The sequence below is a fragment of the Danio rerio genome, chromosome 13 (genome assembly GCF_049306965.1).
Source record: "Danio rerio strain Tuebingen ecotype United States chromosome 13, GRCz12tu, whole genome shotgun sequence".
Lineage (NCBI taxonomy): Eukaryota > Metazoa > Chordata > Actinopteri > Cypriniformes > Danionidae > Danio > Danio rerio.
Window position 1 is genome coordinate 8,645,086 of NC_133188.1, and position 23,566 is coordinate 8,668,651.

The 23,566-nt window shown below is 36.4% G+C and overlaps 1 protein-coding gene across 1 annotated transcript; it reads right to left on the reverse strand.

Annotated features, from left to right (window-relative positions):
• Positions 1-1,027: 1,027 nt before the first annotated feature.
• atl2 (atlastin GTPase 2) lies at positions 1,028-23,156 on the reverse strand. The gene is given in 13 exon segments (NM_001110022.2): positions 1,028-1,931; positions 4,936-5,367; positions 5,719-5,790; positions 6,933-6,989; positions 7,868-7,995; positions 10,554-10,692; positions 10,772-10,864; positions 12,046-12,102; positions 12,188-12,238; positions 12,320-12,424; positions 12,506-12,640; positions 14,769-15,106; positions 23,064-23,156. Coding segments are annotated over 13 exon segments (1,800 nt in total). The 5' UTR covers positions 23,137-23,156; the 3' UTR covers positions 1,028-1,811.
• Positions 23,157-23,566: the final 410 nt, after the last annotated feature.

The following is a 23,566-nucleotide window of genomic DNA, read 5'->3' on the forward strand; positions in this document are numbered from 1 at the left end:
GGCTAGAAATAGTATATAATATTTATGTGATGGAAAAAATTACATTCTCCCTTCGACTTCAAATCAATGCATTTTGAAAAATCTGGTCCAAGTGGACTGATTACATTAGATTGCTCCATCTGTTCTACATGGAAATATAAAAATATTACTATCTATCTAATTCCCATCCACAGAACAAACATTTTTCAATTTACAACCCATTGCACTTCCCCATCTTAATAATCTCTTTAGATTAGGAATTAACAGATGATGATAACCTAAAGTTAAGTTAATAAAAAAAGATTTGACCCTCTCTGACCTATGTACAGTTGAAGTCAAAATTATTAGCCCTCCTTTGATTTATTTCCTAAATGATGATTAACAGAGCAAGAAAATTTTCATAGTATGGCTGACAATATTTTTTCTTCTGGAGAAAGTCTTTTGTTTTTTTTTTTCTGCCAGAATAAAAGCAGTTTTTAATTTTTTAAACACCATTTTAAGGTCAAAATGATTAGCCCCTTTAAGCTATTTTATTTCCGACTGTCTACAGAACAAATCATCTTTATAAAATAACTTGCCTAATTACCCTTACCTGCCTAGTTAACCTAATTAACCCAGTTAAGCCTTTAAATGTCACTTTAAGCTGTATAAAAGTGTCTTGAAAAATATCTAGTCAAATATTATTTACTGTCATCATGACAAAGATAAAATTAATCAGTTATTAGAAATGAGTTATTAAAACTATTATGATTAGAAATATGCTGATAAAAATCTTTTCTTCGTAAAAAGAAATTGGGGAAATAATAAACAGGGGGGCTAATAATTCTGTATATTTCAACTGTATATTTAGTATTGATATTATTTGTTACCATTTTATTGTTACTGTTATTTGTTACTGAAAAATGTTTAGCAATGGGAAATGTACACTCTCTTAATTCGAATCATTGTACTGTATTTATTGCTACTATAAAAAAATCAAATAAAATAAAATATAAAAAAAAAACACCAAAATCAAGCAATCCCACAAAAATTCCAAACTAGCCAGAAACACATTTGACATATTTTAATTGTTTAAAAAATAAATTAAATGGCATAACCTTTAAAAGATTGACAATCAAGTCATCTCATGAGCACTCTTCCTGCGTCAGAAAACTGCTCAGTGGAAGGTGCTCTGAACTTGGAGAAGCACAACAAAAGGCAACTGGGGAGACACATTCATAATCATCTCCAAACATTGTCTGTAAATGAAATCCTCGTATGATCTACAGCTGATATTTGTACACTCATTTACATGCATGAGGCTATTATACAGTCTACAACAACACTGTACAGAAAGAGGCCCAGCAGAGGGGTGTCTTGGATGGATTTACAACTTCAGCATTCCTTAAAGGCTCTAAAAATACCTCACAAGAAATCCAGCAAATAGGCTATTAGGTTTTTACACCAAGTAACTATGCGGTAGAAGTCTAAATGGAAAATGCTAACCAAATTATCAACAGAGAACTGGAATTCAACTGTTCAACAAAAGGAAATACAGTGTCCGAATTAACTTACAGATTGTAAAACATTTGCGGTGCTGTCCTGAATAATCCCTCTAGCCAAGGGAAATTCAAAGCTGCACATATACCTGATCACTTAAACCTGAATTTAGAAACATTTGTAATGATGTCCGTTGAGATTATAATGCAAGTCTGTTTGTTGTTGTGTGTATTGGTCAGGGTAAATAACGCTGTAAACTTTGGTTAGAGTCTACATGACCAAACATCACAAAAACTACACAATATAAAAGCAGTGATTGTTCAAACACTGGGCAGATAAGGCAGAGCAAACTGTCAGTTGGTCTTCAACTTTGTAGCTTGTGTCACCTGATCTGTTAGCGAGGCTCTTATCGAGTTCACAACAGTCTGTCGGACATTTTCTTCCATGTATTGCTCAGTAAGTGGCTTCAGCACCTAGAACGATCAAAGAAAACAAATAGTTCATTATTTATGAATGAATAAACGCTTCAAATTTGAATGACGCTTTTTTTCTGAACCATTTTAATCTGTTTTCGAGGGGTTGTTAGACATTTTGGGTGGATGTTAACAGGTTAAAAATATAAAAAAGTCTTTTAAATACTCCCCTTGGCCCTTGTTACACCTGTTAAAGTGCAGTGGATTTTATAATAAACAAACAAACAGTCCATGACATAATTTCTAAGTTTTCAGCAAACAGGAGAACTCAAAAGTTAGGATTTTGCTTAAACACTGTCATTCCAAACCCATAAGACCAGCCTGATCTCACGAGAAAACGTAAGTATTTTACGTTTTGGCAGTTTAGTGGCTAATTCGTACAAATTCGTACGAGTTCAGACGTAAGAAATTGTACGATTTTAACCTAACCCCACCCCTAAACCCAACCGTCATTGGGGGATAAGCAAATCTTTCTAAAATGTACGAATTAGATTGTACGAATTCGTACGAATTAGCCACTAAATGAAAAAGTTACGAATTGCCGTGAGATTGTGTTGCATAAGACCCATCATAAATTCATCCTTTAAATGAATTAAAGCCTTTCAGGGTAATACTTTACCTGAACATGTTGTCCATAAGACTTTTAAGAAACATTTATAATTGTGACATGACAATAAATGTTTATGACAACCATCATGAAGTGCCATTAGCTCAATTTTGTTATTTTTATAACTCAAACATGACATTGTATGAGGTGTATTTCCTATGACAACTGTACATAAACAAATACAATCTCAACCTGTATTTGTCATGACAGCTTGACATTACCAAGACAATATTACTTATCATCAAATATCTGTCATAAACATGACTGTCACGAGGCCATTATAATGGTGTCATGAAAATTTTTGTTGATAGCAACTACATTGGTACAACTTGAACTTGATAAATATATACATATACACACAGACACACACATATGCACTTTATTATGTACACCTTACTAGTACTGGGTTGTACCCGCTTTTGCCTTCAGAACTGCCTTAATCCTTCGTGGCATAGATTCAACAAGGTACTGGATATTCCTCACAGATTTTGGTCCATATTGATATGATAGCATCATGCAATTGCTGCAGATTTTTCAGATGCACATCCATGATGCAAATCTCCCGTTCCAAGGCATCCCAAAGATCCTCTATTGGATTGAGATCTGGTGACTGTGGAGGCCATTTGAGTACAGTGAACTCATTGTCATGTTCAAGCAACCAGTATGAGATGATTCCCGCTTTATGACATAGTGCGTTATCCTGCTGGAAGTAGTCATCAGAAGAGGGGTACACTGTGGTCATAAAGGGATGGACATGGTCAGCAACAATACTCAGGTAGGCTGTGGTGTTGACTTGTTGCTCAAATGGTAATGAGCCTAAAGGGTGCCAAGAAAATATCCCCCACACCCCATTACACCACCTCCACTAGCCTGAACCGTTGATATAAAGCAGGATGGATCCATGCTTTCAAGTTGTTGACGTCAAATTCTGACCCCACCATCCGAATGTCGCAGCAGAAATCGAGACTCATCAGACCAGGCAACTTTTTCCCCAGTCTTCTATTGCTCAATTTTAGTGAGCCTATTTGAACTGTAGCCTCAACCGCAACCGGTGTGGTCTTCTGCTGCTGTAGCCCATCCGCCTCAAGGTTGGTTGTGTTGTGTGTTCAGAGATGCTCTTCTGCATATCTCGATTATAACAAGTGGTTATTTGAGTTACTGTTGCCTTTCTATAAGCTTGAACCAGTCTGGCCATTCTCCTCTGACTTCTGGCATCAACAAGACTTTTGTGCCTTCAGATCTGCCGCTCGCTTAATATTTTCTCTTTTTCAGACCATTCTCTGTAAACCCTAGAGATGGTTGTGCAAGAAAATCCCAGTGGATCAGCAGTTTCTGAAATACTCTGACCAGCCCGTCTGGCACCAACAACCATACCGCGTTCAAAGTCACTTAAATCGCATTTCTTCCCTATTCTGATGCTCAGTCTGGACTGCAGCAGATTGTCTTGACCATGTCTACATGCCTAAATGCATCGAGTTGCAGCCATTTGATTGGCTAGTTAGAAATTTGCATTAACAAACAGTTGGACAGGTGTAGCTAGTAAAATGGCCTACTAAAATACCTAATAAAAAGTGAGTGTATACACACTCCCGAGGTGTTCCTAAGCAAGCCGAGTGACATAGTCTCTTCAGCGTGTCCTGGGCCTCCTCCCAGTGGGACATGGCTGAAACACCTCCCTAGAGAGGCATCCAGGAGGCATCCGATACAGATGCCCGAGCCACCTCAGCTGACTTCTCTCGATGTGGAGGAGCAGCGGCTCTCCTCCGAGCTCCTCCCGGGTGACAGAGCTCACTCTGTCTATAAGGGTGCGCCCTGCCACCCTGCGAAGGAAACTCATTTCAGCCCCTTGTATCTGAAACTTTGTCCTTTCCATAATGACCCAAATCTCATGACTATAGGTGAGATTAGGAACATAGATTGACCGGTAAATCGAGAGCTTTGCCTTTCAGCTCAGCTCCTTCTTTACCACAACGGACTGGTACATCGACCACATTACTGCTGCCGCTGCTCAATCTTACGCTCCATCCTTCCCTCACTCGTGAACAAAGATACTTGAACTCCACCTACAGGGGTGAGTTGTAAGGGGCCGGTACACTGTGGAACAAGTGGTGGTCGAAGGTTAGGCCCAAGAAAACCCGATCGTCGGGCACAGAAACCTGGAGCCAGACATTAATCATTCACCCAAATTTATTTACACATATTTGAGTTTGGGTTGTTACCCTTGCTAACTTATAAAAACCCCAGGGAAATCCAGGGCAAGGATTGGAACCACTGGTTTATGGAAAGAAATGGACATAAAAGACAGAAAACAACTGAAACAACAACGTGTGGGGAAAAGGAGAGAACATGGGATGGCCCAACCAACATGTGGAAACACAACCAAGAGCTATAACTCACCTGTACCCACAGGGCCTCTGCTATTAGGTCTATAGTCACTCCCACTTCTCGATACTCTCCTGAGTATCTGACATATGACCAGGCACACAGCGACAGCAGAGTTACCCCCATCACCACACTGGCCAGAGCAGCGATGAATGATAAGCCAATAAATCCAGTTACGGTGGAGACCATGTAGGTGACAAACATGACTGCAAACAGGGTGGCCGGAGTTCTTGCTGCATAGAAAATGTTCTTGCTTTCATTGTGTTTCACGAAATTTGTGTACACTTCATCGAGCTCTGTCTCTAACTGCTCCTGATAGCGATGACAGAACTCTACACCGCCCATTTTCTTCACCCCGCGAAACTGATCGACTGAGGTTTTCTTAAACTCATCATGATAGCGCTGAAGGTCAACTGGGGCAATGTATGGTTTGTTTCCTCCACACACCTGTGACATACAAACAACAAGTTTATTTCCTGATTAAATAAAACATATATTGCAGATATAATTAACCAAAACAGGCACACTGCTTATTTTAAGTTATCCAGGCCAAACCTACTATTTTAGTGCATTGGCCTCAAGTTATTTTCAGTTATATAGGCTAGCTCATCTCACGTCAGGCGTCTGCTATATTTAAATAGAAATGAGGTCCCTCTGCATCGACAATCCTTTAAACTGAATAACCTTGACTCAAGGCATATCCTTGATACAGTGATGTATTTTCTCATATTTCCTTTGTTTACATTCATGCTTCTGAGAAGAAACAATTAGAAGAAACAGCAGCAGCAGTAACTCTACCTGCTCCATGGTTCTGTTATAAGTGTCTTTTGCTCCAGCGACAGCTGTCAGATTGTTCGCTTCAGCAGTTGCCTGAGTAATAGAGTTCAAACAGTTCAAACATACAGACACAGCAAGATTCATTCAAATAAATACATTTTCAATTAGAACATATAAACATTATACAAAGACAGTTGGAATTTATCATAAGAATTTATAGTAATATTATTAGATAATATTTAATATCACTATTATTAGTAATATTTTTAAAAGAAACATGCATACCATTAATGTATACAGTTAAAGTCGGAATTATTAGCCCCCCTTTGATTTTTTTTTTCTTTTTAAAATATTTTCCAAATGATGTTTAACAGAGCAAGGAAATTTTCACAGTATGTCTGATAATATTTTTTTCTTCTAGAGAAAGTTTTATTTGTTTTATTTCGACAAGAATAAAACATATTATTTATATTTTTTAAAAAACATTTTAAAGGTCAAAATTAGTAGCTACTTTAAGCTATACTTTTTCGATAGTCTACAGAACAAACCATCGTTATACAATAAATTGCCTAATTACCCTAACCTGCCTAGTTAACCTAATTAACCAAGTTAAGCCTTTAAATGTCACTTTTAGCTCTATAGAAGTGTCTTGAAAAATATCTAGTCAAATATTATGTGCTGTCATCATGGCAAAGATAAAATAAATCAGTTATTAGAAAACTATTATGTTTAGAACTGTGTTGAAAAACAGAAATTGGGGAAAAATATAAACGGGGGGCTAATAATTCTGACTTCAACTGTATATTAAACAGCACTTAAACAACTGTTTTCAACATTTCTTGAGCACTAAATCAGTACATTATCAAACAATCTCTGATGGATCATTTGACATTTACATTTAGTCATTTAGCAGACGCTTTTATCCAAAGCGACTTACAAATGAGGACAAGGAAGCAACTTACACAACTATAAGAGCAACAATGAATAAGTGCTATAGGCAAGTTTCAGGTCTGTAAAGTCTAAGAAGGAAAGTATTAGTACTTTTTTTTTTTTGGGTACAGTTAGTGTGATATTCAGAGAGGCAATTGCAGATTAGGAAGTGAAGTGGAGACTAAATAGTTGAGATTTAATTTGACACTGAAGGCTTAAGTGATGGTTGTTGAAAATCCATCTTTATTATATAGTAATAAATTATAAGCATTTATATATACACTTCATGATGCAGAGCAGCATACCTGCAACATGGATTTAGGATGTGGAAGCTCCTCCCCTTGGTAGATTTTGATATATGCCTACAAAAAAAGGAATAAATACTGGAATAAACATGGGTCCTTACTGAATGTTCTGAGGCACTGCAAAAAGCAAATGTCTGACCTCACAACAACTCTATAAAAGCTTAAAATAAAATAAAACACAAAATTACATTTTCTGACATTTTAACATTGCACTCTTGCACACAACATAAAGAAATGTTAGGATTTAACCATTCTTAGCTTTGTTTTTTGTTATTTTACATTTAAAATTTGCATTGCATCAACAAGCTTGTTTAAACTTTAAAGCTTACTTTAAATCTTATTTTGCAACGTGTATTTAAGATGCAACAAAGCATTTTATAAGCTGGATTTATGTGCATTCCATTATACAGTAGCAATCAAAGGATGTATGTGTATGGTGCACTGACAAATCCACGTAGATTATGCATCTATTTTGCTGTGTGTAACTGATTTGTAGCATGCCTTTGTAGAAAGCTTTGGTGGTGTTTTATCTCAATGAGAGAAAAATTAAAATGTCTTAATCTGAAGATATCCAGCTTTCCCTCAGCCACTATTCAGCTTTAACAGGCCTGCTTTGGCAGAATAATTTTTAATAAACTGTTGCGATAACAAACCAGAGCTAAAACAGGTAGTGTCGAGAACATTTCATGCAGCTTGGTATCAGTTAATAGGCCACTGTCAGTTTCTACATGCACCATATATTTTGCCTTAAGAATTGTCTATGATTAATAACTAAATGAATGTTAATTTCATTTATTATCACCAAAAGACGTTCATCACATCATAAACTCTACAAAAACACCTGAACAGAGTCTCTTCTGTTTAAAGCTTAACACAATTAACAGCTAATCTGGTTTGTGTTTACAGCTGCTGCGGCTAAAGTAATGAAATCTGACCTTGAAGTACTCCACCAGATCTCTGCATGTGACTTTAGCTCCACCGATTTCTTTCTCTACCAAGTTCTCTGGTGCCAGCAGTAAAGGAACTAGATTCTGCAGCTCCCTCTTGAACTCATCATCAATCTCTGCAAAAATAAATGAATAAAATTAACAAAAAAAAAGCATAATAATGTAAATCCAGGATTAATACAGGCACAACTTAATGAAAATCAAGGAATTTAAAGCACTTTTTTTTCAGCCCCTATTATTATTTCATGACTGACACGCAACATATTGAACACCTAAAATGCATTCTCAACAATCCATGAAACCATTGCTGAGGAAGTGCTATTTATGCAAAAAAAAAAAAAAAAAAAACATTACTAATAATAATGACATAATAATTAATACAATATTAATAATTAGTAATATAATAAACCTGCATTAAATGTGCTCTTGAAATGTTTTTCTTTTTTTTATTGTTGATGTTCTCTTACAGATGGAAAGAGAACTGAATATTTGTACTTAAGTAAAAATACTATTATATATACTATTATATTGCTAAAATAAAACTAAATAATAGTAAGTAAAGTAAGTAAAATAATACCAATATTAAGTAAATAGTTTTAAAAAAATACTAATTTTTATTACGGCCCTTTTTTTTAAGTGTAAACTTGTTTGAATGGTTTAATTGTTTAAATTACAAGGCTACATATATAAATATTCGCACTGACAAAGAAAGTACAGTGCATCTGGAAAGTATTCATAGCGCTTCACTTTTTCCATTTTTTTTTTTTTGTTTTTTTGTTACAGCCTTAACTGGATTAAATTAATTTATTTCCTCAACATTCTACACTCAACACCCCACAATGACAATGTGAAAAAAAGTTGTTTTTTTTAATTGTTGCAATTTTATTTAAAAAAAACAAACAAACTGAAAAATCACATGCACATAAGTATTTACAGCCTTTGCCATGAAGCTCTAAATTGAGATCAGGTACATTATGTTTCCACTGATCATTCTTGAGATGTTTCTGCTGCTTAATTGGAGTTCACCTGTGGTCAATTCAGTTGATGAATCATTTAAAAAGGCATACACCTGTCTATATCTCAGGGTTAAGCATGTCAAAGCACAAACCAAGCATGAAGACAAAGGAATTGTCCGTAGACCTCCAAACAGGATTGTCTCGAGGCACAAGGCTAGGGAAGGTTACAGAAAATGTTCTGCTGCTCTGAAAGTTCCAATGAGCACAGTGGCCTCCATCAACCATAAGTGGAAGATGTTTGGAACCACCAAGACTCTTCCTAGAGCTGGCCGGCCATCTAAGCTGAGTGATCTGGAGAGAAGGGCCTTAGTCAGGAAGGTGATCAATAACCCGATGGTCACTCTTTTGGAGCTCCAGCATTCCTCATTGGAGAAACTTACAGAAGGACAACCATCTGTGCAGCAATTCACCAATCAGGCCTGTATGGTAGAGTGGCCAGACGAAAGCCACTCCCTGTCTGGAATTTGCCAAAAGGCGTCTGAAGAACTCTCAGATCATAAGAAATAAAATTCTCTGATCTGATGAGACTAAAATTTAGCTCTTTAAAGTGAATGTCAGGTGTTACGTTTGGAGAAAATCAGGCACCGTTCATCACCAGGCTAATACCATCCCTACAGTGAAGCACAGTGGTGGTAGCATCATCCCATTGGGATGTTTTTCAGCAGCAGAAACTGGAAGACTAGTCAGGATAGAGGAAAAGATGAATGCAGCAATGTACAGATATATCCTGAATGAAAACCTGCTTCAGAGTGCCCAGACCAAAATCCTATTAATAGTCTCTGGAGAGATCTGAAAATGGCTGTACATCATCGCTTCCCATCCAACCTGATAGAGCTTGAGATGTATTGCAAAGAGAAATTGGCAAAAATTCCCAAAGACAGGTGTGCCAAGCTTGTCCAATCAAATTCAAAAGGACTTGAGGCTGTATTTGCTGCCAAAGGTGTCTCAACAAAGTTTTGAGCAAATGCTGTGAATACTTCTGAACAAGTGATTTTTAAGTTTTTTTTTTTATTAATTAATTAATAAATTTGCAATAATTTCAAGAAATCTTTTTACACATTGTCATTATGGGGTATTGTGTGTAGAAATTTGAGAAAATAAAAGAATTTAATCCATTTTAGAATACGGCATAAAAAAAACATTTTAAAAATGTGGAAAAATTGAAGCGCTTTGAATACTTTTCGGATGCACTGTATGATAAGACCACTGGCATAACTACCACATACATAGAGACACTTTTTGTCCATATTTTAAACTATATTTCCACGCTTTGAAAGGTTTAATTAAAGTATATGATGAAAAGGTTGAAATTTAGCCTGTCTGTCTTTACAAAATGGCAAACTTGTTGCTTAAATAGCTTTAAAGCACAGGGACATTTTATTTTACACTTGATATTAAACTGAAATGACAAAAAAGACAAGTATGCTGTCAGTCATACAATAATAAAACAAATGACTTCAGTTTACTTGAGGTATTTAAAATGTGTTTTTTGTCAAAGCAGTGCTATTTTCCATGTAGGACTTTAATTTCTAAAAGCCAAATCCAAGCACTAAGCATTTTAAGCACCTTTTGCGAAGCCTGTAAATAGAAAAATAAAATCAGCCCAGAGTTGAGATATCCATGGTCAAATCGGTGTCTAAAAGAAATGTATTTTGTACCTCTCAGTCTGCCATCAAAGTGAGGGTTGGTGGCCACCTTCAGACCTGGATGTGGCAGAAGAAAGCAGCCTATGCTGGAGAAACAGCTGTGGATGTGCTTCCTCACATTCTGCAGCTCTTCGTGTTGGTTCTGCTTCACCTTCAGAATACAAATAAAACAATTCAAACTCTGCTGAACATGCAGCTGCAGTGCTCATCTATTCTTAGCTTCATCTTACCTGCAGTCTTCTCTCCAAAAAACTATTCCCTCCTTTGAGCCCATAGTCATGTTCATAGGGGTAACACCAGTCTCTGATCAGAAACAACAGTTTCTGGAACACAGGGAATTAAAGATGTATAAGAAACTAAAGGTCTATTAGTGAGAAGATGATATGCCCAGTTAAATCAGATAAATTAAAATGAATCTGATAAAAAAGAAAGTTACTATTACAAAGAATTAGTCTAATTATTCAACCAACTATCCTATCAGATTCTGTAGTAACCCACCGAGAAATTTTGTGTTTAAAAGACATCAACATTGACTTGGCTAAAACGAAGTTGTTAAAGAGAAAAACAACAACAACAACAACAATAACAACCATACATCTAAGAATTTACTAAAACTAGTCATTAAATAAACAGATTAGAAAGACTTCAAGGGCCATCATTCATTCCTGGTGACTAGTCTTGTTTTGGACTATTCTTAGACGTCTATTAGATTTTCAATGACAGCCCAAATTTAGCCTTGTTTAAGTCTACCTATGTTTAGACTCAGACTAATTTTAAACACACACAAAAAATTGCTTGCTTGGAAATAGTTCTGGTACTGAAAAGAAATATGAATATGATTTCCCTTTATTTCCTTTCTCCCTCACGGGGATAGCTTCTTTTTTTAACCATTTACAGGGTCATGAAAAGTTGACAAATTAGCGTATGCACATACTGAAATCTTGAAATCTGAAATCTTCTCATGCAAACCTTTCCCTCTTTTGCCATTCGACACTCCCACCTAAACAAAGCTGGAGATACTAGAGGTGTGAGAACACCCGGTAACACTTTATTTGTATGGTCCATTTGAGTATTAGTAGACTTTCTGCTTAACATCTGTTGATATGCTCCTTTAACAGACATTTAACTGACTATAAGAAATTATGCAAGTACATGTCAACTTACACTAACCTTAACCCAAACCCCAACCTAACTTATCTTTAATTAGTCTACTTATAATCTAATGAAAATTAGTTGGCATGTAGATGCGATGCAACTTAAATTCAACTAACAGACAAAAATAAAGTGTGACCAAACACCTTGCAGAGACAAAGGGGGTTTCATGGCCCTTTAAGACACAAATACATTCAAATACCCATTTAATCCTTTAAAACAAATGATTAGATTATTCAAACATTGCTACAATTGCGAAACACTGGAGTATGCGTGTCATTTTTTGTCCTGAGCACATGTTAATATGTGGCCCTCAACAGGTACTCAAAATGGAAATGATCAGCTTTTCTACCTGAAATGGCTTCTCGTAGATCTCCTCCATTGCAAGTCGACCATATTCTGTGAAAAGCTATAAAAGACATGATATTACAGTCCTATATACACACAATACTAACACACTACTAACTAAAAATGTACACTAATAAAGTTGCTACCTGGAGATGCTGCAAATCATCTTCTTGGATATTCTGAGAAAGATTATAAACCTAAAACAAACAAGATCAAGAAGTCATTTGAATGCCATAAATTATTATGTCCTTGAACATCCCTGATATGTTTTAACGCACCTGCACAGAGCTGGTCATGGTGCTTAAAGCAAAAACAGTGGCACAGTCTTTGATAGTGGACTGACTGTCAAAGGCTCCCTGAGTGTCCACCAGCAGCACAGCCACCTAACATCACAGAGATCTGTGTAATCACACAGTCAACATAACCTCACGGCAACATAATACTTTAAATGAATGCCCATCCACCTTAGTTCCATCTTTCTTTTCCACAACAAATACTTCGCTCCAAGCCTGGATTCCTGTGGTCTCTCTCTCACAGCCTCCCCTCCAGGAGAAACCGGTCAATGGCTCATCATCTCCTCCTATCCATGACTCAGCTGACTACAAAGGGACAAAAGAGACAGTTCATGTGATTGCTCTAAATGAATGTAATAAAACATGTATGCTCACATTCATGTGACCTAGCTGGTTTTCAAGATGCAGGATGCAACCCGCAAGTTAAGGCATGTGAAAGATTGGAGTCATCAGAAACCTGTTCTCAGGAATGGTAAATCAGATAGACTTATTCTTAACTGATGTGTTGGAGGAAACATCATAATGGAAAATGGTAGCCGACAAGTGATTTTACAGTCCTCACAAAAAGGCCAATACATGTTTTTTCTCCTTCTAGTGATTATTACGATACAAATGCGTGAATAACATTAACAATAAATGGATAACATTTTAAATAATGGTTCATTAGTTATTGCATTTACTAACATGAACTAAGTATGAACAACCTTTTACAGCAATTAATAATCAGTTTATAATTTACTAATGCAAATTATTAAAACCTAAAGGTTGTCAGCATTAGTTATTGCACAGAAAGTTAACATAAACTAATAATAAACAACCTTATTCCCATGAACTAACATTAGCAAAGATGAATAAACACTATAATCAACGTATTGTTTGTTGTTTGTTCGTGTTAGTAAATATATTAACTAGTAGGGATGTTCATATCCATTCACATGATCGGAAATCGGGCCTGATCATATGTTTTAAGAGTTGATCGGAATCTATATCGGAATATATATCTATATTCTTATTATTTTTTAACACGTCTATAGGTTATGCAGTGGCACAAAGTTTGACCCCTTTCTTAACTTCACACGAAAACAGCAACGTGTGCGGCATGACATCACTTTGTTGCAGAGACACTATTGGTTAAATGGCGGGAAAGTAGAACACGGAAGCAGCTTAAAGCGGAAAGCGTGAGTATGTCTGTGGTCTGAAGGTATTATGAAGTTGATGACGACAACATTGCCATAGCAAACTGTGAGATATGTAAACTTGGGTATTTTAAGTTGAGGTGCTGTTTGGTTTTTTTATTAGATTTTTTTTATATTTACTGTTGTAGTAAAGTGAATAATTGATGTTATTGATAACTTGATTGTTCAAGCTACCTCACAGAAGTGCTCTGTTTGTTAACAGAGTTGTTGAATGTTAAAATAAGGTGAATTAAAAAAAATATTTCTTCGCTCTTTTCTTTTATGTATTATAGATTAATTGGATGAGGTTTCGGTAGCTGTAGATACTAAAAAAATCAAATGACTCGGACTCTGACTCGAGGGCAAAAATATCTGATTGGGACATCCCTATTAACTAGTATTAACTAATGGACCATTATTTTAGAGTTAAACGTTCAATCTAATAAAAGAGGTTTGAGGGACTTTATACTTATTCATTTCGCAGATGCTTTAATCCAGAGTGACTTACAAATGAGGGACACAAGGGATTTATAAGAAAGTGGCAAATAATTACGAAAAGTTCTAATTATCATGAATTATGAACCAAATCACTAGATGTGGATTGACAAATGATCTAATTAGGGAGTAAATTTACACTTTAAAAAACAACAGAAGAGATTTGAGGTCCCTTGATAAATAATCTGAAGACATAGTTTAGCTTATAAAAAAGGACAAATATAAGAAAGTGACGTTTTAACTTTTAAAATTGAATTTAAGTACACAGTATGTAGACCTTTACTGTTTTTGTAGCAGTGTGTAGTAAAGCTTTAGCATAAAAGAAACGCACTAACGTTATAAAATGAAAACTAAATTCTCTGTGTTTTGTGTGTGGTTGTAGTACAAAACAAAATAAACCTTGAAGTGGAAAAATGTAAAAACACATACATGTATAATAAACAGAAAAATGAAAAGTGTACTGCCCTTCAAATGGCTCCATGTCTTTATGGGTTTCTTTAGGACAAAATAAGATATTTTTAACAATGTTGAAAAATGGTAGCCAGTAACATCCACAAAATAAGACATAAAAATAAATTAAATGATCGGTTTCCAAAAATGTTTTGAAATATTTGTTTTTGTGCTCGACAGAGGAAACTCAAACTGGCTTTAGGGAAGAGTAAATGAAAACAGAACATTTATTTTAGGGTGAATCATCTCATTAAATTATGCTCATTTGTCAACAAGCCATACTCTTAAATTAATAAAAGGAGATTCATTCGAACCTGATCATGCATGTAACGCAGCATGAAGTCCAGCAGAAAAGATTTGCCCTTGCGGAAGGCGCCAGCAACAGACACCACAACCACGTTGAGATCCTTAACATGTTCCTGCAACAGGATTTTTTCCAACGCAGCAGCATCCAACTCAAACTTATGATCGTTTTCATTAGTAATAACAATTTGGATGGGTCGAGCTCCTTCTGGAACCGGGTCCTCCTCTAACTCGAGCTCTTCAGCTACAGCACATGGGGCCACACCGTTAGTATCAGAGCTAAACTCCTCCAATGTACTCAACGCCTCAGCTGGGCTCCAGATTGAAACATCTTGCACACCAGTCATATCTGTAGTGGAAAAAAAAAATCAAAAAATGACACGTAAACTACGCACAAAATAGTTACGAATATTTGGCTTTCAAATGAAATGATCCACCTAAAATGCACTATAAACTTTACCGGTCCACTTCATTTCCCTTAAAAAGTGAGCTTCACTTTTGAATGCACATGTCGAACTGTTCAGTGTTTCAGTAGATTTGCATTAAATGCTGTTCTCTAATAAAACAGAATTGGTATTAAAACAGCCCTCTTCATCATAATCACATTTTGACATCATGAGGCCCAGACGACAATAAACAACACAGGCCTAATTTCATTTTCATGTAAAACAATGCTCCAGCTTATCAAGGTCGCATCATTAGAGAAAGATTGCTGGAGGCATGGGTACTTCAAATGGAGTTGCCTGCACCTTCTCGGGCACCCATGTTAATCACCCTACTATGAGTTATTCCCAAAATAAGAGGTAATAAATAATAAACGACAGCAATCATGTACAAGTACATAACCCTAAAGCAGGTCGCACACCAGAAGCGCTGCTCGGCGCCGCGACACGGCGCGTACATGACAGTTTAAAGTATCGCACACCAGACGCGCACATTCGAATGATATTTAACATGAAACTAATCAGATGGCGCTCTGTGGCGCGGCTGAAAAATGAACTGCGTCCTGAGCCGTCCCCGGGCGCCGCCGACTTGCGGCGCCGGTGTGTGTATCCTGATAGAAATCTATGTTCAGAATTCTAAAATACATGGCGCTGCGCGGCGCGCCGCCGAGCGGCACTTCTGGTGTGCGACCTGCTTAACAGTAAACTAACATAAACTGTAAACTTATCCCTTAATTCTGAATGGAATGTTATTCCAGGATCAGCATAGAAGTTGATCCAGGAACATGTCCTACTTGAAATCACAACAACCCACTTTCCCCAGACTTGAATCCCACAGAGAATCTATGGAATCAGCCATGGTGTCATCATGTTGAGACTCGTAATCCTGAACCACAGAACCTCAATGGCCCAATGGATACAATACCATGCCTCAGCAGACTTGACAATGACATCTCATGCTGTTCACAAGATGCAATTGATGATGAAGGCCACATCACAAATTATTGAGACATTGACATTTTTCATTGTGGTATACCCACCGATTTTTCGTGCTTCTACCTAAATCAGGGCTCGAAATTGCGACCGTTTTGGTCGCATATGCGCCCGAAAATTAATTTATGTGACCTCATAATATATATGGGAGCATTAGTGCGACTGCAGATAATAGTTGTAGTGCGACCTGTTTTGATTTTTTTCTAAAAACGTGCTGAATCGCTCTTCCCTGCCGCTATATTGGTTCATATTAGCTGTCAATCACTCAAGGTATTCCGCTGTCAGATGACAGGGAAGGAGCTTTTATGACCACGGGATATGCAAACGGCTGAAAAGTGAAAACTTAAAGCACACAGGTTTGCAAATCTCATCTAAAGTTGAGGCGCAGATGAGAGCAATCATGACATGTGGTGAATATTGATCCGCCAGCTGAGATCAATCGAGCACGTGCTTTTCGGAGAAGTCGCCTGAATCTCGATGCGTTGCGTTCACTGCGTGTTCAGCACAAATGTCTGCTAAAAGACAAATCTAATACTGTATATATCATCGCCAAAGAAGCTCACCTTTACTAAGTTTACACTGAAACTGCAGCTCATAACAAACAGCGGTTTTGCGCTGGTGGTCATCGCAAGAATCCTGCTCAACCTGCTCATAAATTGGGTCGGCTGACTCGCCCTGCTGTTCCACTAACACAGAAAAATGAAGATCAGCTCAGACTGAACATTTAAATTGACACAAACTGAAACCAAAATTTTTAAAGAGTGATAGAAGTGAGACTTTACTTTCTTTTGTCTATTCTTTCTTGAGGTGTGTATTATTTTTTTATTTATTTACTGACTGTTTTGCAGCTTTCATCATTGAATTAAATTATTTATTACAATCTTTTGTTTGTTTTGTAGCAGAAATATTATTTATTAAACTGACATGCATATATAAACAGCAGTACAAAATAAATATTTATTACTGCAGCGCTTCATTTTTGTTTGATGCAAACTATACATTTATTTTTCATAAATAACAGACTTTTTATAGCAGATAACCTACATTCAAGCACATTTAAGGCAGCATGATGATGAGAAATATAATTCATACTATTATTGTTGTTTTCATCATCATTAATATTTTATACTTATTCGACATTCATTTTGGAATTATAGCACACAAATATCAATGTCATCTCAGCATTAGTTAGATAGTTGTTTCTGGTTTTTGTTAGTCCTAATTGATGTTGTTTTAAAATACAATAAATCCCTTAAAATTCAATTTGCAGCGGTGTTCATTCATTTTTGGTGGGTGCTCCTAAATTATTCCTGGTGCTCCTAAATTATTTCTGGTGCTCCTAAATTATTTCTGGTGATCCTAAATTACTTCTGGTGCTTCTAAATTTTTGAAGTTGGGAGCACTGGTGCTACCAAGTAAAAAAGTTAATTTCAAGCCCTGTAAATGCTCTACTTTCTTGATATAATATCACTGTAGCATGAGTTTCACATTTTCCATAAATTTCACCCAAAATCCAAATATACTTAAGTTTTTGAGAGTAGTGTTTTTAAAAAGATAAAAAGACAGAACTGTATTTAAAGTAACAAAAACAAAATAGTCAAAAGCTAATTCCAAGCATCAATAAATACTTAAAGAGTACATAAAGGTTACTTAAAATATCCTTTCTACACAACAATATGCATTTTATAGCAGATTTGGTGATAAAGGCATGACTATTCAAAAGGTCATACATTATCATACATGCTATTTTTGCAGGTGCAAAGGCTTGTGGGTAACACTGGGTAAAAAAACTAATCAAGATAAATCCATTTACTAAGAAGCAACTCATCATGACTTTTTTTACTGTTTACAGCTTTGATTTTTCAGCACTTCACTAGCAGCTCATTACTGTGCTCACTTTCTATTCCAGGAGTGTGGGTCTCTGTTCTAACCCCATGCACTTTACCCATGAGCTGCGATAAGCCTGGATCTCTTTGGCCACAGGGCTAAATTTGGTAATTTTTGTCCTCAAGTTAAGACACGTGTAACAAAACAAACACCCTCTCCCCTTCGCACCAGTCTCCTCAGGCTCATGGCCAGCTGAACAGAGCCCCTGAAACACAGTCAACTGGTGTGAAGGACACAGTGGACAGGACACTTCAGTCAAAACTGCTTTAACCTTTGGAATTTTGGGTTACACTTACTTTAGAGAAAAAAAAAGGTAACCAAGCGGTAAAAGTAAAGTCAATAATTGCTTTATTCAATAACAATTTACATTATTACAGAGCAGTGCAATATTCCAGTGAAAACAGCACTGTTTCAGCCTCTTCATCATCATTGTATCACTCCGCTGGCTGCGTTGTTCATTAATAATCATTAATTAATTCTGACTGATCAAAAAACAATTTAGGAAAAAGGTTAAATGACAAATCTGGCCATAGAGCCTTTCATTTTGAAATGGGACAAACCTGGGAATTCCCCTCATTTGTTGAACGGGAACACACTTTCCTCGGTGTATATTTTTAAGCGATGCTCAACCAATGCAGAAATTTACTCTCTTACTTTTGTATATTGTATATGTAATTACAGCATTAAGTTATTTGGTGTAATAGAGTAACAGGCAGAACTTTACATTATAAAATAAAACATTTAACTATTTCAAATATTGTTTGTATAATGTTACATTTTTGAATTAGCAACATCTTTCAAAAGCTGTTTATTGCAGCCTTCAGATATTCAGATGAGAAGAAAGTAGTTCCATGGGGAACACAATGGCCCAGTGGTTAGCACTGTTGCCTCACAGCAAAGACATGCAAAGTGAATAAACTAAACTGGCTGTAGTGTATGTGTGTGAATGAGTGTTTATGGATGTTTCCCAGTAACGGGTTGCAGCTGCATAAAACATATAGTGGTTCATTCCACTGTGGTGACGCCTGATGAATAAAGGAACTAAGCCGAAAGAAAATGAATGAAAGAAGTAGTTCCTCATGCAAAAAAGTCGCATTATGGTTGTTTTTATTTACACACGTGTCATCAAACATTTGTGTAAATGCAATATCACACTTCTAGTACTGCAATATAATTATATATCAGCCAGAAATCATATGGGCCTGCTCATCATCCACTCGTTCAAAACCTATTTCAGTTTCTAAACAAAAAAGACAACAAGTTTTGGAAACCAGTGAACACTATAATGTTTAAAATAATACTTCCATAAATCTTTCAAATATTCAAAAAAAAAACAATTTCTTAATAATAAAATTGATTTCAGTATTTATTGACCGATAATAAAAAAAAGTTTGCAACGAAGTTTCAATATCAAGACTAGTTTTATTAAAATGTGGCTGCTGAGAATGTGTCGTGGAAGCAATGGCAATAAGCTTAGGGTGTAAGTTTGTCATTTCCAAATGAGGCACGAGAAGCGACACAGTTGGGAGTGACGTGCACATGGTGTGCAAGCAGCGGACACATGACGCAGGCATTTTTTTAGGTACTGCTAGTTAAAAAACATCTGGGGCCTCATGTATCAACGCTGTGTTTGCACAAAAACTTAGCGTACGCCAGATTTCACGCGCACAATTGGATTTACAAACGATGAAATGAACGTGAGTATGTGTGTTGGTCCACGCCAACTCATGCATTTCTTGTGCGTTTGTTTTATTTCCATTGGCGACTCCTAGAGGCAGTTGTGTTAAATTGCACACTACAAAGTATCTTTGAGCTGAGCAATGGCAGCTGTATGGGATGGGATCATCCGCATGTCTAGCAGGTATATAAGGTTTCCATATCATGCAGATGACCAGCCAAACATTAAAGCGCAATTTGCAGCGATCGCCGGTTTTTCCAATCTGATAGGAGCGATCGACTGCACGCACATTGCTTTAAAGACGTCATCTGAAGATGAGTTTGCTTACGTGAATCGAAAACATTTCCATTCAATAAGTGTGCAAATAATACATGATGCTCAAATGCGCTTAACATAACACAAACACATATTAATGATTCCTACTTGTCTTCCTCGTGATGAAGAGTAGGCAAAATCTGATATGTAGTGGGGGAAAGAAGAAGAATGAGTTCATCAGACGCTGGATTCGAACCAGGTTCATGATTGATCGCGTCAAAACATGTTGCCATGTGCTTTACGAGCTACGCTCGAACGCCGCTCTCTTTAGTTATGTTGTCTCTGTCAGTCAAACGGTGATCGGCGGGCATCACTCAACTAGCACATTCCAATGAGGTGCGCTATTTGCACTTAGCCTAAATAGACACACCAAAATTTTACACCTTTACATCGGACCATTTCTTTTCTGTTTATACCCAACTGCGTTAACCGCTTCAGCTAATCTCTCCCACTCTATTTTGTTTCTTTTGTTATTAATTGCGGAGGACAAACTTGCAAATAACAAAGTTTTTCTCCGGTCTACCTCCGATAGGAGCACCTCCAAATCAAATTCTGTGAAGTTTCTCTTCTTGCTTGCTTTTGCCATTGCTTTTTCATTTGGGTTTGCCGAAGTGGATTCATTACCATATTCATAGGGGGAGGAGGCAGGGAGGGGTTTTGAGCTTGCGCACATGCGCTCAGTTTCACGTTAATTCGGATGTACAAAGAGAATATGCATGGGATTTCACGTAGTGTTTCATACATCTGAATTTTTTACTGCGTACGCACATTTACAGCTTTGTCCGTATACAATGTTTTAGTATGAATTCAATGCAAGTCTTTGAACATGAGACCCCTGAACTTTTATGAATGCCGCGAGCAGGGATCCATCCCCTTCACTTATAGAGAGAGACCAATTAGAAACAGGTAATTAAGAAAGTAAACTTTTGGATTTCATACAGCGGTGCCCCCACTTTTAAAATGTCCACTACGCCCCTGACCTGAGACAAACTGCATCCAAACACAGCAGTGCTTTTTACTTTTTGTCCATAAACTTGCGTCGGAGCTGCAGCAATAATCTGTCTGTTTGTTATCCTCTGAGGAAACGGTCACCTAGTTATGAGAGATGCTGTAGAAAAATGGTGAAGAAAAGACGCACTTGCACTGGTCAATTCAGGTCAGAATAACAACACACGCAAAAATGAGTGCAGTATAGCAGCAGTGAGGAGATTGTAAATGAAAAAGGATGTGGCCAGAGTGGCTTTTTGGTTTCTTTTAATGTGCATCACAGCCACTAGCTCCCCAACTGAAAGATTTAGTCATTTAACTTCACAATTTGTAATGTTGCAGCATGTATTTGAATAATGATGATTAGTTCCTTTACTTGAAAGCTCAGATTTGATTATAATTTGTTTTGTTTACAGAGTTTTAGGTTTACTGTATCATTATTATTGACACCTTACAGATGTCGATCTACTTTTACCATTGACACAAACTTTGTAACATTTTATTAATCAATTTTAGGAGTCTCTTGAACACTTTTGTTTATTTATTATTAAGAGATCAGATATTTTGTTTAAATATTTTGGTTTTTGACTATTAAAACTATTTGCTTTAGTTATGTGGGTAAATTAAAATAAAGTGGTTAAATAACAAAAATCCTAATATTCCTAAATGTATTTTTAAAAAATATTCATCGATATTGAATGATATGAAACATGATATTGTCAAGTTTTTTTTGTTTTGTTTTTTTGCGATATCGTCCAGCCCTACTATTTCTAGCAATACATTCTCTAAATGCAATTCAAAGTTGCTAAGAAATCATTTAAACCTTTTTATAAGTAACAAATGAAACCTCGTTGTAAAATGACACAAGACACAAATGTTTCTTTATGTTTGCTTTAAATTATAACCAATAACAGATACAGTAGAACCCAGCCGTTTAAAGGACAAATATTATTAGACCACTAACTTGAGACAGACAACACATCAAACACAACAACCATCTGCTTATGTCTTATCAGTTCATAAACGACTGATATGTTTGCACAGATAAAAAGTAACTTAGAATAATTGGTCTGCACACTTCAACATCAGTACGTGTTGATCTTCTGGACACAACAGCCAAACCCTAAGTCAAAGTAAATTTACATGGCAAATTACCCTGGTTAATTCAAGACTAAATACACAGGGATACAGGACATCCACCACCCTAAAGCTTACGAGAACAAACAAAAAGCATGAAGAACTCATGAAACACAAACTCAAATACTCAAGTTCAAAGAAACAGTGATATTGAAGTGAGAAACTTGTACATGCATTCATTAAATGCGCGTGAGTGTTCTGTGGCGCGCGAGATCTTTGAAGATCTGTGGCCGCGTGTAAAATCATTGCGCGCGCACGACCATAAAGCAGCAGCTGAATTCAGCGATACAGTAAAATAACTTAATGTGGTTAATGTACACATTTAAAATGAAATATTCACATTGTTGGGCTCAAATACAAACCCATAATGTAGGACAAATCAAAACATTAGGAAAGACTCGCTTCAAAGTTTGCAAGGTTGCCAATTAAGCAATCTAATAATAGCAAGCACAAAAATAACTTAAGAAGTCACCGGGATCGCTTGCGTCAAACAAAAAACATGTGTTGAGACTGTTTGTATCACGCTTAAAACCGTTAACGTTGTGGTGTCAATGACAGGTATCTGAACTCGCTGAAGCGCGTCTCACGAGGCTCGATGTTACCGCAAGTAAACAAGGACTAACGTTAAACGTTTTATAAACCATCAATTTCAGCTTTAAGTGCACGAGGCCATGCGCTTTGTGCTCCGGATTGATCCACAACTGGTTGAAAAGCAACGTGAACAGAAATAACACGAGTTCAAGTGCCGTTTTCAACTTTCAACGTGTCAACAAAGCGCAAACTAGCAAAGAGTTACCGGTAAAAGCAAATATGGCATGGTGAAAAACCGACGTTACAAGTATACGTGTATGAAATAAGGTTGTCACCTTCATCAAAGTTGTTTAATTTATGTTTCGTCGCAGAGAACTGCCGATTCCTCGGTCCGCTGTCTTCCGCCATCTTGGTTCTCTTGAAACTTTGTTGCGTGACGTCGCACAGCCCCAGTTTCTCACATACTGTACATATCAACGTCATGCACTCATTCAAAAATGTTTTGTACACAAAGGAAGGTGGTTCTATTACTGTGTTTGGCAAAGAGAAATTTGTTCCAATAATTGTTTATGATATATATGTTTCTTTAATAAAACAAAAATAGACTCTCTGTAATGTCTGCATCAATAATAAATGAAATTATTTTTGTAACACTGACCATGCGACTTAAAAATGGTGTGATTTCCTCAAATCAAGCTTTTAAAAAATATGCTGGTTAACATGCTGTTTTTTTACCATAAAAAAAAAAAAAAATATATATATATATATATATATATATATATATATATATATATATATATATATATATATATATATATATATATAAGGGTGAAGTCAG